The sequence below is a fragment of the Macrotis lagotis genome, chromosome 1 (genome assembly GCF_037893015.1).
Source record: "Macrotis lagotis isolate mMagLag1 chromosome 1, bilby.v1.9.chrom.fasta, whole genome shotgun sequence".
NCBI lineage: Eukaryota > Metazoa > Chordata > Mammalia > Peramelemorphia > Peramelidae > Macrotis > Macrotis lagotis.
The window spans coordinates 396,816,407-396,831,675 of record NC_133658.1 but is presented as its reverse complement, the minus strand read 5'-3'; the positions used below and the strand labels follow the sequence as shown (position 1 = coordinate 396,831,675).

The window sequence follows — 15,269 nt, the reverse complement described above, 5'->3', positions numbered from 1 at the left end:
AAGCAGCTGTGCAATCTCGAAGATCTACTAAGAGAGCGCTATATCGATATGGGTGCTTATTAGAGGAAAGGTAGGGAGGAAAGAGGAAGGGGAATCGCCGTTCCAAAGACAAAGCAACCTTGTCTCCCACTCCCACCCCCAACCTAGCTTGGATTAGAAAAGGGAAGGGGAAAGAGAATGGATGGGGGGGTGGGGGGCGATATGCAGCGGAGCCCAGCTGTTGAATTCGGAGCGAGGCGGGCATTAAGCCTGATGGAAATGCCGCGTGCGTGCGTGCGCGCGTGTGTGAGAGGGAGAGAGCCAGAGAGAGAGGGAGAGAGAGAGAGAGAGAAGAGAGAGAGAGAGAGGGAGAGGAGAGCGAGAGAGAGACAGCGAGAGAGAGAGAGAGAGAGAGAGAGAGAGAGAGAGAGAGAGAGAGAGAGAGAGAGAGAGTGGGAGAGGGAGAGGGAGAGGGAGAGTACCGGGGAAGAAGGGCTTCTCTCAGTCAGCTACTCAGCTTGCTCTGCCGCCAGTTGGTGCTAAGGCAGTTGAAGCGGCGGCTTGCAAGCATAGCGGAGCCAGCCCTGCGCGCTGAGGGGCCGCCCGAAGGGCAGCCGCCAAGCCGAGAGAAGAAGGGAGCAGGGAACCCCCAAATCTATGGTTGGAACTGGGCTTCTTTTTTCGCCAATGCAAAAAGGAATATGCAGTGCATTTTCGCCTTCTTTTGCACCGGTTTTCTAGGGGCGGTAGTAGGTGCCAATTTCCCCAACAACATTCAGATCGGTGAGTGGGAAAGCCTTTGGCTGGGGATGGGGAGGAGGCTGGAAGTCACTTTCTAGGTTTGGGCAGCTGGGTTTGGTGGTGGCTGCTTTGGTGCACCGACTCTCCTCCAACGCGTGGTCTGGAGCGACTGGGCTTGTTGTGGACGTGCCTCGGGCCCGGGGGGCTGCTATAGCAGGGAGGGGGGTGTCTGTTAACCCTCTCTCCTGGAGAGATGGGGGGAGGCATGGGGAAGTTTGTGCACGCACGCGCACGGACACACAAACACACACACACACATACACACATATACACGGCGTGCGCGTGAAATGGTGGAAGCGACGCTTTGCAAATAGGCTGCGGTTGACAAGGGAATGGTGGGCGTTTAGTTAACCCTAACCCTTCCCACCTCCATTTTAGAAACTAAAGCTAGCTGTGGTGGGCTGAGGAGATGGATAAGATAGCACCATAGCCTTCTCCTGAGAAAGCAAGCAGCCCGAAGCAATGGGGCTCCTTCCCCTATCCTTGCCTCCTTCTCTGCCTTCACCCCGACCCCACTATTCAATAATTCATCAGTCTCTTTTTATTTTCCTTTGGTTAAATTCCCTACCCCCCCCCCCACATTCCTTGGATTTTACCTTCACCATCAGATAATCTACCCATTCCTTGCCTGGAGCCTTCCCCCACCCCCAAGCCCCCATCCCCTTTCTCTGTCTCTTCCTCCTCATTCTATCAAGTTCAAGTGACTCCTGGATTCTTCCAAGAAGCAGTATCTCCACTATACTGTCTCTCCACCCCCTCCTTGCCTTGGATCTCTCTGGGCCGAAACAAAACCTCTCCCCCACCCCCACCCCTAAGCTGCAGCCTACTAGGTAGTGAACACGTGCCATCAATCAATCCCGAACAACCTGCGGTGAAAGATGGGGAAGGGGGGAGAAGGGAGAGAAGAGGGGTCGAGTTAGCACATGTGTTAAGCGTGGTGTGAAACGGGGACCCTGCTCTGCTAACAGCCTCTCGCCTATTTTATTTTCCTCCTCATCCCACACTCATCTTTTTCTTTCCACCCCCAAGGGATCCGCGGTGGAAAGTTTCCATTTCCCAGAGTTTGTGGGTCTTTGTGTCTCTGTGGTACACATTGTTGTGGTGCTGCAACGCGAGGGCTCCTTGTCTCTCGACTCCATTCTCCCTCCTCTCCCCACATTCCCTCCCCCCCACCGCCCCCCGCGCCTTGACGCGGAGCAAAAAGCTTGAGTTGGATCATTGGCTGGTTGAACTCCCTTTGTTCCCAGACACCTGTTACACTGGGGGAGAGGGGGGCTCGTGGCGGCGGGGGAAGGGGGGTACGTTATGCTTCTGTTTATGCTTGTGTGAGGGTTCGTGTAGTGTGCGACAAACTTCTTCGTGTTAACAGGCGCCCTGCTAGCTTCCACTAGGCTCCCAAACATCACCCCACCAGCTTGCTGACAGCACCAGATCCCAGAGTTGTCCCCACCCTCTATTTCATTCATTGAAGGGAGGGGGGAGGGGAGGAGGGCTAGAAGAGGGAGGGAAGTGTTCAGGGTGTGGTCTTCCAGCAGGCTAGTGTCTGGGAGGGTAGAAAGGAGGAGAGAAGATTCATTCCCTCCCTCCTCATACAGAATCTGGAAGAGTTTGTTTTGATATTAAAATGGGGGTGCAGGTGTATATACTGGTGTTTTGTGTAGGAATATATGTGTGCATATATCTGCATGTCTGAGAGTGGAGGCATATGTGTATCTATGTAGATAAATGCGTCTATCTCCATATGTATATAATGTGTTCCAAAGTCTTAGTGCAGTTTTAAGCCCTATATACAGAATGCCCTATAAATCTATTAGGTATATGTAAATATATTTGTTTCTATGTCTGTATCTCTGTACATGCATATACACATATCAGTCAGTGAATAAACATTTATTAAATGATGTGCAAAGTGGAGATGAAGAAAGGTGAAAAACAAATACAGTCCTTACACTCAAGGTTTTTATATTATACATGGGGCAGACTGCCAGCCAAATATATACTGGGTAAATGAAAGAAATCTTAAAGAAAAGGCACTCACAGTGAGAGGAGAGGTTGTACCTAAGTTCGAATATGTGAGTCAGTATGAATATATATGCATATCTTTCTAAACAAGTGTGCAAGTTTGTGTACATATATTAAATGCATATAGTATGCACTGAGGATTTTACTTCATATTATATGTGTACATGTGAAATTGGTAGATATGTGCCTAATTATTAATGTTTGTGTATACATATGTACCCATATAACATTGCCGATATAAATTATGAACATGAATATGACTGAGTAAACACAATAAATTAATTGTGTGTCTGTATATATGTTTACTTATATGTTATAAATGTGGTACATGACTCCTGGGTCATGGGTAGTTTTGGGAAAATAAAGAAGTTTCACACCTCCCCTCCTTTTCATTAGCATGAGATAAATGGGCCCAAATTTTTGGGCACTGAAATAAGGAAAGAATGGTTATATAAAGCAGGTCTATAGAACAAAACACATGATGGCTAGTACAGTGATTTTGAACCCTCATGCTTCTTGATGGGGGTGGGAAAGTGTGTGTATACGTGGGAGAGAGTGAGAGATGCTTCTGAGCTTCCTGGAATCCATGGATTTTGCCAAAGCTGAGCAGCAAGTGTCAAATCCAGGATTCACGGTGAATAGGACTGGATGCTATATAGCAGAGAAAGGAGATAGCCGGGCACTGAAGAAAGCACTGACTGGAGACTCACATTATATTCCAGACTTTGCCACCAACTCTCTGAGCTTCATTGGAAAAATTATTTCCATTCTCTAGACCTTATTTCCCTTTCTGTAAGATTAAGAGGTTGAACTAGATAGATACTTTTGAAAACCCTTCCAACTCTGAAATTTTGTGTTCTAAAGTCCCTTCCAATTCTTACTGACATTCTATGGTGCAATGATCCTCTGAATGGTGTGTAGTCAGTTTCCTAATACACTGTGGATATGTTTAAACCCATACAGTATGTTTTTGTTTTTCCTCATAGGGGGATTATTTCCAAATCAGCAGTCCCAGGAACATGCAGCTTTTAGATTCGCATTATCACAACTCACAGAGCCCCCGAAACTGCTCCCCCAGATTGATATAGTGAATATCAGTGACAGCTTTGAAATGACTTATAGATGTAAGTAAACATATTGTCTTCTCTCCCTTTTATTGTTTTGACTGATTTGTCTTGTTTCCCTTTGACTGTCTTCTCTCCCTTTTATTGTTTTGACTGCCCCGAAAAGGGGGGAAATGTTATTGAAAACAAATGCAAACTAAACCTTATTCAGAGCAAAATTCCTGAGGTTATTTCAGCAGTTGTTTTTTTGTTTACCCTTCATACAGAGGGCTGATTGTAACTATATTGGCAATGGTTGTTCTATCTTGAGAAACAACTCAAGGTAGAGTTATTGGTTGTGATTTGGTTCTCTGGTCCAGTATGAGAAGCAACAGGCCCATGGTGACATAAATATCCCTGACCGCACAAGAAACTTCTAAGTACTTAGGAGTCTTGTGTCTGGAGACTTCCTTTTTTTCCTAAAAAGAAAACAGCACTCATTTGGGATAGACTAAATTGAAAACATAAGGGCCAGGTGAGACATTACACACTCAGTTCCACATCTGATAAAGTTAATGTTCTCTAATATACTCCATCTATTCCTCAAAACAATTGTGGTGGTAAATGGATTAATAGCAGCTGGATAGGTAAGTAATTCAAGGATAGAACATGATAAGAGCTCATCTAAAAGAAGCACACCAACGAAATAGATGGGTTTCAAGTCCCTGACCTGAGAAAATTAAAAACTTGCGCAAATGACATCTAAAGTACATCGAATGGCATAATGAACAGTATCTTCTATGGTTATGCAAAAGAGGCAAAAGTTATGCTCAATAAGCAATTATCATCAACCACATATGGTGGATGGCACAGCTGCAATAAGAAGTCAGACGATATGGTTGGGCTTCATTATAGGGCTGCTAAGAACCCTTCATCTTCCTTTCTTTCTGCTTTTTCCATAATGGACAACATAAATAACTTTGTATTGTTATTGCATAGTACTGGATATCCTGTACATATCACAAACTTGTTGTGCAAATTAAATGAGATAGCGTTTACAAACCTCTAACTTTACAAAAAGTCAGCTATTATATTGTTATTTTTAACCTATACTAATACTATAAGGTGATGGTTTGTTCCACTGGTTTAATTGATAGAACATCACACTGAAATCAGGAGGTTTGGTTTCTATAACCAGCTTTACTAATATCCAGTTTTATAGGGTAAATAGCATCATTTCTCTGGTCTCAGTTTCGCCACTTGTAAAATGAGAGGGCTGGAGTAGATGGTTCTAAAGGTTCCTTCCAACTTTAAACCAAAACTGTTTACATTTATATCTCCCCTTTTTCATAACAGTAGAATATATAGATTAATCAATGGGTTATGAATGAAGGAGTGAATGAATAGTAAAAGGAAGAACAGTATATATGTAGAAAGAGAATTGGAGTTTCCTATGATGAAAAAGTGGTTGAAGGAATTATATCCAGTGTTCAATTTGGTTTTAGATGCGATTCATTCTGAAAAATTATTAAATGCATACTGTGTGCAGAACTCTGCTTTGTTAATAATGGTGAGAGTGGATAATAGGAAAAAGAAAGATATAAATATTAATTAGAAATCTTGAGGAAATTAGAATGGGGGAGAAAATGCATATATAAAGATGACTATGATCTAAATTAGTGGTCTAATGAGAAAGGACTTGGATTTGGAGCCAAGAGAGATGATTATGAGCCCTGGCATATATATTTTTTTAACCAGCTGTATGTTGCTAGGAAAGTTATGTTATTTTTCTGATTCTCATTAGCTCCTATGTATAATAGGGATTATAACACTTTCATGACCCAGTTGATCTGGGAAAATATTTTGTAGATTGGCAAACCAGGAAAAAGGAAAGAGCAGGAGCCTTGAAAGTAGAGGATAAGGGTTAAAATCCCCACTGTGTCACTTACTAGCCCTGAGAACTTCTATCTCTAAGCTTATTGACTCCTGTATAAAATGGAGGTGAGAATTAACCTGTACCTCACAGGGTTGTTTGGAGGATCATTTGAGATAACTTGTGTTTTGTAAACCATATAACTTTAATAATAGTTGTGGGGGAATTGATCACATTCCTAAACAGCTATGATTATTAGGGAGTGTTTCTTTATCTAAATTAACCTCATTGCAGATTCCATTGATTATTTCAGATTCTGCAATCTGGGACCAAGCAAAACAAGTCTAATCTTTCTTCCACAGAGCAGTCTTTCAGATACTAGAGATAGGTGACCCTTTCTAGCTTTGAAATGCTATGACATGATTTAAGAAGACCCTTTTGGGGAGGTAAAAGCAGACTGTTGTAGCTTCCTAAACAGGAGAATTTTTTAATGAAAGTATTTCTGAGGTTTTGAAAAGATGAATTTGGCTACAGTGTATACACTTCAAACTTTGGAGAAATTTATCACATTAATTCTTCTAGTTCAGCCCTGGTCCTCCCTGTGAATGTTTATTGTTGAGTACTATCTTCATCTTTGATAATCCAGGTTAGATATTTTCCAGTGCTAGAATAAAAACAATTTAGATTTCATAATGCTTGGTGTTAAAAATGTATTCTATTTATGAAAATGAAAACTAGTACTTAAGGTTTGCAAAGTGCCTTACATATATTATTTGATTTGATTCTCACAACAATCCTTTGAGTAAGGATTTTATCTCCATGTATAGATGAGAAAATTGAAACTGATTCAAAGAAGTTAAGCAATTTTTGAGACTGGATTCAAATTCAGGTCTTCCTGATTCACAGTATAATAGATTTAGAGATAGAAGGACCTTCACAAGCTATCTAGTCTAATCCTCCTCCTTTTATAGATGAGAAAACGAAGGTTTGGATCAGTTAAGTGACTTGGTCTAGTATCACACAGAGTGTCAGAGTTGGGAACTGGACCCAGACCTTTCTGGCACTCTAGTACAACACATTGCTCTCTCTTTACACCAAGTATAAGTGGAGGTCATCCTTCAAATTAATACATGGGGAAACTGAGGTAGAAGGAAACAAATTTACTGTCCATGGGCAAATAACTAATAAGTAGCAGAAACGGGACTAGTCCTCAGGCTCCCTGAATATAAACTCAATGCTCTTTCCATTATACGACAACTGCTTCCCCAGCAATAGCTTCTCTTTCAGGTCATGTGTTGGAAGCAGTTTGGCATGGGAATGATGAGCCTTGAACTTGAGTCTGTGCTTTGTCACTTACTAACCCTTCCTTATGAAGGCTGAGAATGTTAGAATCAGGAAAAGGACCTTTGAGGTCATTTGGGGGATGCGTTGTCTAATATTGATACAATTCAATTATATAGAATTATTTCACTTTGCTCTCCCTGCACTCCTCCTCCCCATCCCCTGGTAATAGATGAGCTCGGAGTTTGACTGGAGCATCTTGAACCACATTCTAAGTCTGGCCACCCACACCTAAAGTATGTGGTGGTTAGTAATGGATTGTTGTTAGTCATGCCATTGATTAAAAAGAAGCATTACTGCACTATTTTGACTTTGTAGAACGCTTTAAAAACCTTTCTGCTAGTGACTCTCCCCACAACACCCCTACTGGAATAAACTAGCTTATTGCTCTACTCCATGGAACTTGTAATAAGAGTGGGCAGTTGGTGGTGATGCAAAGAGTTTGATAGAGCTGTAAGATAAAAGTGTGGTGTGTGGGAAGAGACTGTATAGAGAGGCAGAATATTTTATTTAAAGTTCTGACTCTGTATTTAACCTTGGGCAAGGGATAAAATTCTTCTGGACTCAGTTTTCTTATATGGTAAATGGATATATTAAGATTTTTACTCCTTACCTCAGAGGGGTATATAAGAATTAATTTAATTAGTGAATATAAATTACATTGAATAACTGTAGAAATATGAGTTTGCTCTTTAATTTTTTGATGGCATGAGGCACAAGACTATGAAATTAGAAAATCCTTAATAAAGTCAAAGAATAGCAGAGCTCAGAATCCAATCAGTAGACACACTCATGTACATACATGCACATTCCACACACATATACACATATGTATACACATATATAGGCCCCAGATATATGTGTGCATGTGTATACATACACCTAAACACATATAAACACACATAGATCCACATATATGTACCTGAGAAACTATTCCCTCTGACATTCTTGAAAAGTTGTCATCTGTCCTTTGCAGACACCTGGTGAGGATCTTCAAAGATTAACCTAACAGTTGTGAAATAGCTTGAAAGTTATCTTCTGTTATGATCTAGAATTTGCTTCCTTGAATCTATTGCTGCTCTCTAAAACCAAACAGAAGAAATTGAATTCCTCTTCCATATGACAGTCATCTAATTATTTTAAGAGAACAACTTTCTTCCCTTTATATTGTTTCTTCTATCAGTTAAATAACCCTAATTTCATCAACTGATCCTCTCATAGCTTTTTTTTTTTAGGTTTTTGCAAGTCAAATAGGGTTAAGTGGCTTGCCCAAGGCCATACAGCTAGGTAATCATTAAGTGTCTGAGACCGGATTTGAACCCAGGTACTCCTGACTCCAAGACCTGTGCTTTATCCACTATGCCACCTAGCCACCCCTCATAGCTTTGTCTTACCCCCGTCATTCATCATTATCTTCATTGCTTTGCTCCTGATATGTACCTACTTGTCAGAATCCTTTCTAAAATGGCATATGGAAGTGCAGTGTTCCAGGCATGGACTGACGAGAGAGGATTATCACCTCTCTCATTCCTAGGACCTGTATCTATCCTGACAACCTTGGATTGCATTAACTATTTTAGTTGCCATGTTACTCTCTTCACTAGTATTTAATAGTATTTGTTCCACAAATATTTTTCCAAGATATTTTTATGCTGTTGTCTATTTTCACATCTAGTCTTTTTTGCAGTTGATTCTTTTGAACCCAAGATGGAACTTTCTACTTAATCCAATTATATTCATTGTTCAGTATAGGCCATTTTTGTAGTCTATTGAAATTTTATAAAATATTGATTCTCTCATCCAAAGGCTTAACAATCCTTCATTGTCATCTGCAAATAGAAGCATGATAAGTATGCCATTTATATTTTCACTTATTTTGATGATAAAAATGTTGACCAGTACAGAAATGGGTACAGGGCCCTAAAGATCCTTCACTACAGACTTCAGGCCATGTTATCATTATCCCATTATTGATGTTCTTTGAGCATCTGACCATTTCTGAATCCATCTGACTTTCATCAAGACCACAGCACTTCATCTTGTTCACAAGCATAGTATGAAAATTTTGTCAAATTATTCAAGTGATTTCTTATCTACAGCATTACCTTGACTATCAATATAGTAACCCTGTCATTAATTTATTGTGTTCTGTTCTTGATGATTTCATGCTGCCTTTCAGTCAATTCCCTTTCCTAATACAAACAAAGAAAACCTTAGGAATATGTTCTAGAATTTTACCAGGATTTGAAATCAAGTCATGTTCTTTCCTTTAACAAAAAATCAAAATATTTGCATGTATTCAGTGCTATATCTGGCACTTCATTCCCCCTCATGTCTTCTATTCATTGCCTTCATGCTCTTCTATTCATCATGACTTTTGATAACCTAAGAAACAGATCATCTAGGCATGATGATTTGAACCCATCAAGAGTAATTTTATGAATTAATTTCATAAATTGTCTTTCTTGGGTTTCTACTCATGTTAATCACTTTTATTCTTTGCTTCCTAGAGCAAAACATATGGAGAAAGCAGAAGAAAAATGAGAATTTCTCTTTCTCTATATACAGTTTCAACTCCTCCCTTACCTCCTCCCTCCCACCCCCCAAATTAGCTTTGTCTTTCTCCTGACATACTCAGTCACTTCCTGATCTTTTTGCTGTAGTGGTGGTGGTGGTGATGGTGGTTGTGGTTATTGCCCAGAGCATTCATTTCAATTCTCTACCCATTCTGCTCTTTAGTACTTCTGATCTTCTCATAGGACCATACTACATATTTTTGTTCATTCTCCTTTGCCTGACCTTTGTTCAGTCATTTTTGCCTGTCTCTTCAAAATCAAAATTTGGTAATCTGTAGGAAGCTTTTAGATAACTTTTCCTTTTTCTTCCTCATCAATTGTTTTTGTATTTTCATAAACCCATTCTTGAGAAATGTCCTTTCCTCTTATGCTGGCATCCCTTGTAGGTGGTTACCTTGTGGGAAGCCACTTTCTCTTTCTCTAAACCCTTTGAAATATACTCACTCAAAGTCTAGAATGCATTTCAGGTTTTGCTTGTCAACTTATTCCCCTTCTCTATCATAGATTCCAAGATGGAAGGTGGTCACAATTCACCTGGGTTTAGCAACCAATTTTTCATTTTTAGTCAGGCTCTGATCCTGAATATCAAGCCTGTTTTGTTGCTTCCTTTGTTTTTTTGCCAAAAGAAACTGTTAATAAGGCAATTGATTAATTTATAAGATATTCTGCTTTTGGCAAAGAGAAGAGTACACTCTAGCACATCTAAATTATAATAGTGAAGAAAAAAATAGCTAACATTTATATTTTATAAATATCTCATTTTATCTCCAAAACAATGTTGAGGAATAGCTGCTTTTATTATCCCCATTTGACAGATAAAAAAAAGTCAGACAGAGTGAGGTACCCTGTGTCACAAAGCTAGTAAGTGTCTAAGACCATTTTGAATTCAGGTCTTTCTGTCTCTAGAACCAGTGTTATATTCACTGTGTCACTTAAATGGAATCTTTCATCATTACTATATCATAGCTCTGCTTCTGATCAATTTCCATAACTACTTGCTTATATATCACTTATTTTCAGGTGATCTCCAGGATGTCCCTCTGCTAATACTACTTTCTCTTATTGTTAATCCTTTACTAGGAGTCTTCATAAAACCTTCCATTTCTGGTTCAAGAATTTCCCCTCCTCTATATAGTTTCTTAATATAGAATGCTCTTCTATTTCCCGACTTATCTATTCCATTCCTTTAAAATAAGGCTTATACTCACATAGCTATATTCTAGTTTTGAATCCTACCAAATCTCATTGATAGCTGTATGGAGTTAGATTCAATCTTATAATATGTTATCTAGTTCACCTTCTCTATTAACCATAATTTGTGTATTTGTGTTTGAAGCTATTTTTTCTGTCTCTTTTCCTGGTTTTTATCTCATCTGAATTACTGTTCTGCTCCACTGATATTCTAATTCAAATGGTGTATCTACTAGCCGCTGATATTTGGCTTGGCAGATACAGCTGGGTGGTTACCTACTCCCTCCATTTTTCCATTTAAAGCTTTCTTGATCAAATTTGTAAGACCAAGAAAATATATTTCTGCTGACTTTCAAAGGGTGCATTTATACCTGGCCAGGAGCCCATCATTTCTTTATTGTCAATCATGATCCAGGAATTTAGTCTCATTCTCAGACATCATCCTCTTAACAAAATCTACCTTTGTTCCTGTTAGTAGCAGTGTAAAATAGAAATAAAAACAAAAAAAAACATTTCCTGTATTTCTTCTGTTTCTCATCCTTAGGACATCATAATCTCTAGCAATTTTATCTAAGTTTCTAGGAGTGGTATTCTTTGTCCCCACTTGAATCATCAGGAGCTGGTGTTGGTCACCAGATTTGAAAAGTCTTGGCATCCTCTCAATTATATTTCTGGAAACAGAATTGTGTAGGAGTAAGAGTTATCAATGGAGCAATTAGGTGGAACAGTGGATAGAGTGCTAGGACCTGGTGTCAAGAAGACTCACTTTCCTGAGTTCAAATCTCACCTCAGACATGTACTCACTGTGTGACCCTGGGTAAGTCACAAAACCCTGCTTGTTTACCTCAGTTTCCTCATCTATAAAATGAACTTGAGTCAAATCACTCCATTATCTCTGCCAAGAAAACACCAAATGGGGTCATGAAGAATAGCTAACATTAGCTATTCTAATGGCTAATAGCTAACATTAGAATCAGGGACATTGAGTTCAAATTCCAGTTCTGTTTCATACTACCTAGGTGACATTAGCTAAGATATTAAACTTACTGGATCTCAGTTTCTTCCTCTGTAAATGGTGGAGTTTAGATTTTAAGACCCTTAAGATTGCTTCTAGCTTTTAATGTATGATCCTTAAATCCATACGCTGGTTGAGATATCATCCTTCTCTGTTGTTCATTGAGCAAATGACTGTCTCCTGAATTCTTCAGTTCAGGCACCAATTATCACTTATTAATTTGTTGGTTCATAGGTTTTTAACTGTATATATAAAGCTCAGAAGGATCTTTCAGTTTAACCCTTCACATTAAAAATGAACTGAGGATCAGAAGAGATGTGATTTGCTCATGTTTCTATAGGCTAATTCCCTGATAGCTATTGAATAATCTGTTACTCTCACTGATCTACAACATACTTCTTGCTTCACTTGATTCTTACTCAGAAAACTCTTTTACTCCTCCACCAGAAATCCATATTCCTGAAAAAAAAATTATTTTTGAATTGAATCGAATTCCTTAGGATTCAGGAATCTTGGTGAACTACTGGAAAAAGTGAGACAATTGAAACTGACTTAAGGCTGTATATCAAGTTATTTTTAGCATGTGGTATAAGAGATAAAGGTGTTGGGATTTGTAATTAGGAAGACCTGAGTTTGAATTTTCCCTCAGATTCATATTAATTATGTCACCCCAGTCAATTCACTAACAAATTGAGTTTCCTTACTTTCTAGTATTAAGGGATAATCTCCTAAAGATGTTATGAAGATAAAATGAGATAGTATATATAAAGTGCTTTGTAAATCTTTAAGCACTATATGCATATTAGTTATTTTTATTGTTGATTATGTGAAAAAGTACATTTGAACCTTAAAATGCTATTTAAATGTCAGTCTGTCAGCTGGAGTGACTCTACAATGGTCTTAAAGGGAAGGTTACTTTGTCCCCAATAATCATTTATACACCTTTTGGGTGAGCCCAGAATGTGATGAACCTTTCAATTATCCCTTCTCCTCATCACTGCCAATGCCTATGATGATAATGATAATGATTCTCCATCCCTTTCTTTGGCAAATTACTTTTAACTTACATCTACCTGCTCTGTATCACTCTGTATAATGCAATGACTCCAAATGGCATCTTCTTTCTCCATAGTATATGCATCTGTATGGGAACTTTGAGTATCTACCATAACTAGAAATATTTTTCCTATCACCAGCTGCTTTTGTATCATCTCTGCACTCTACCTCCCCTTACAAAGCTTCAAATAGCATTAAGAAGTATCCCTTGTTCTTAAAATATGCAGGGTTTGGGGGAAGTTTGTAAGACAGTTGAATGATCCTAAAGTTGAAACTGTATGATTAAAGGTAGATTAAAGGAAGGTGTGAGGGGACTTGAATGCTGCTGAGGAGCTTAAGCTTCATTAGTTGTAAAATACAGGTAATAAAAAAAACTATAAGAGGTAGCTATGTGGCATAGTAGATTGTGTGATAGATTTGGAAACAAGAAGACCTGAGTTTAAATCTTGCCTCAGACTTTGTCAGTGTTATTACTATAAGCAAATCACTTGTGACATTGAGCAGGTCACTTTCCCTCAGTGAAAATCAGTCTTCTCACCAATAAAATGAAAGAATTGATCTAATCAGGGGTCAGCAAACTAAGACCAAAGGCCAAATTTTGACCCACTGGCTGAATTTGTATAGCCCAAGAGTAAAAAACAGTTTTGACATTTTGAAATAAAGTTGTATTTAAATATGTAAAAACCATTATTAACTCAGGCAAAGCAAAAACAGGCTGCTGACTTGGCGGTGGGGGGAGGGAGAAGAAAGAGTAATATATTTTATAAACCCCTCCCATTTCAGAGAAAATATTATCTAGACCCCTTATAGTTCTATTATCCTGTAGTGGTTGCTAGTATTTAGTGGGTTTGTTTTTTTTGTAATATGAAAAAGCATCATGAAATCATTGAAATTAGTTGCTTTTTTCCTATAGTTGGCCACTGTTCCCATTTTATAGATAATGGAGACTGAGACTGAGGGAAGCAAAATTTTCCCCTGGGATCTGATTATGAGATTTAATAGGTCCTAAAACACCTTTCTCTCACCATCTCTGAGGAAATTGTAGCCTCTAGGGAAACAAGAGTAGCCTAGCTTGACTGTTAGTCTCAGGAAGGGGCATAGAACCATATATTTATAGTTTGTAATGGTATAGGGGCTATTCCAAAGCTATTAAAGCTTAAAGCTGTACTAAGATTTTTGGGATGCACTGTTTGATGTACTCATTATTAAGATAGGGAAACTAAAGCCCAGAAAATTTAAATGACTTACCCAAGTCAAACCAACAAGTAATTATTATATACCTACTATGTGCCAGGCATTGTGTTAAGTGATGAATCTCACAAGTGATCACAAACACACACACACATACACACACACACACACACACACACACACACACACACACAGAGAGATAACCAAGATTTTTAACCTCAGTACTCTATCTTGAAATCTATTACCCTTTCAATGTATAATACAAAAAGCTCAGTGTAAAGAAAGTCTCATTGAATGGAAGAGCCAAGAAAAAATAAAAAAAAAATTCAAGCTGTCAAAAGACAGGAATCCAAGTGGTAAATAAGTCACAGGCTATTGCAGAGGTAAACATTCAGAAATCTAGGCAGGTGAATAGGACATATAAAGCTATGAGCAGTTAAATTCTAGGTGATATCTTTCAGTTTGGAGTCAGAAGACTTGAGTTCAGATTCTAATTCAGACCTCCTGCCTGTTGTATATATGATTATAATCTAGACACTTCACTACTAAATCTATTCCTCCACCTATAAAATGGGATTAAGATCCATAATAGATATCTCATAAGTGTCTCCAGAGGAATGGATGAATGAATGAATGAATGAGAGGAAAGCACTTAGTAAATTGCATTGACAATATTAAAACTGTGAGTTTTTATTATCATTTTATGAATTCAGAAACATGGTCTAATTCAAAGAAGGGTCACAAATTTTAATGTATATATTCAAAAATTCTTGTGTGTGTATGTCTGTACACACATGCTCACATACATGTAGGAAGAGAGGGTGAGAGAATATTAGTAAATATACATATAGACTATATGCTTACCATGGTATCAGCACATAAGAAGGTTCTTAAAAAATGCTTGCCAAATGTAATTCTTCATGGAATTATAGCTTAATGCCTAAAAGAAACATTTGAAGTCAGCTATTATAACCTCTGTATTTTTATAGTTGAGGATAAGAGAGTTTAAGTAGCTCATCCAATATATAATAGGTAGTAAAGAACAGAACCAAAACTTGAACTCAAGTCCTCAGATTCATGGCTCTTGCACTGCACCATGCTGCCTCTCTAATTGAATTAGAGATCCTGGTGCCTTCCTATACTGACAAGCCCACAGACAGGGGGAGATGGAGGCAGCAGGG

General features: G+C 38.7%; 1 protein-coding gene across 2 annotated transcripts in view; it reads left to right on the top strand.

The window, feature by feature from the left end:
* Positions 1-540: 540 nt before the first annotated feature.
* GRIA1 (glutamate ionotropic receptor AMPA type subunit 1) overlaps positions 541-15,269 on the top strand; it is a 352,588-nt gene continuing 337,859 nt past the window's right edge. For both annotated transcript variants that reach the window (XM_074212568.1, XM_074212569.1), the window contains exons 1-2: positions 541-762; positions 3,789-3,926. In XM_074212568.1, the coding sequence (XP_074068669.1) occupies positions 681-762; positions 3,789-3,926 (220 nt within the window). In that variant the 5' untranslated portion in view covers positions 541-680. The remainder of the gene's footprint in view (positions 763-3,788; positions 3,927-15,269) is intronic.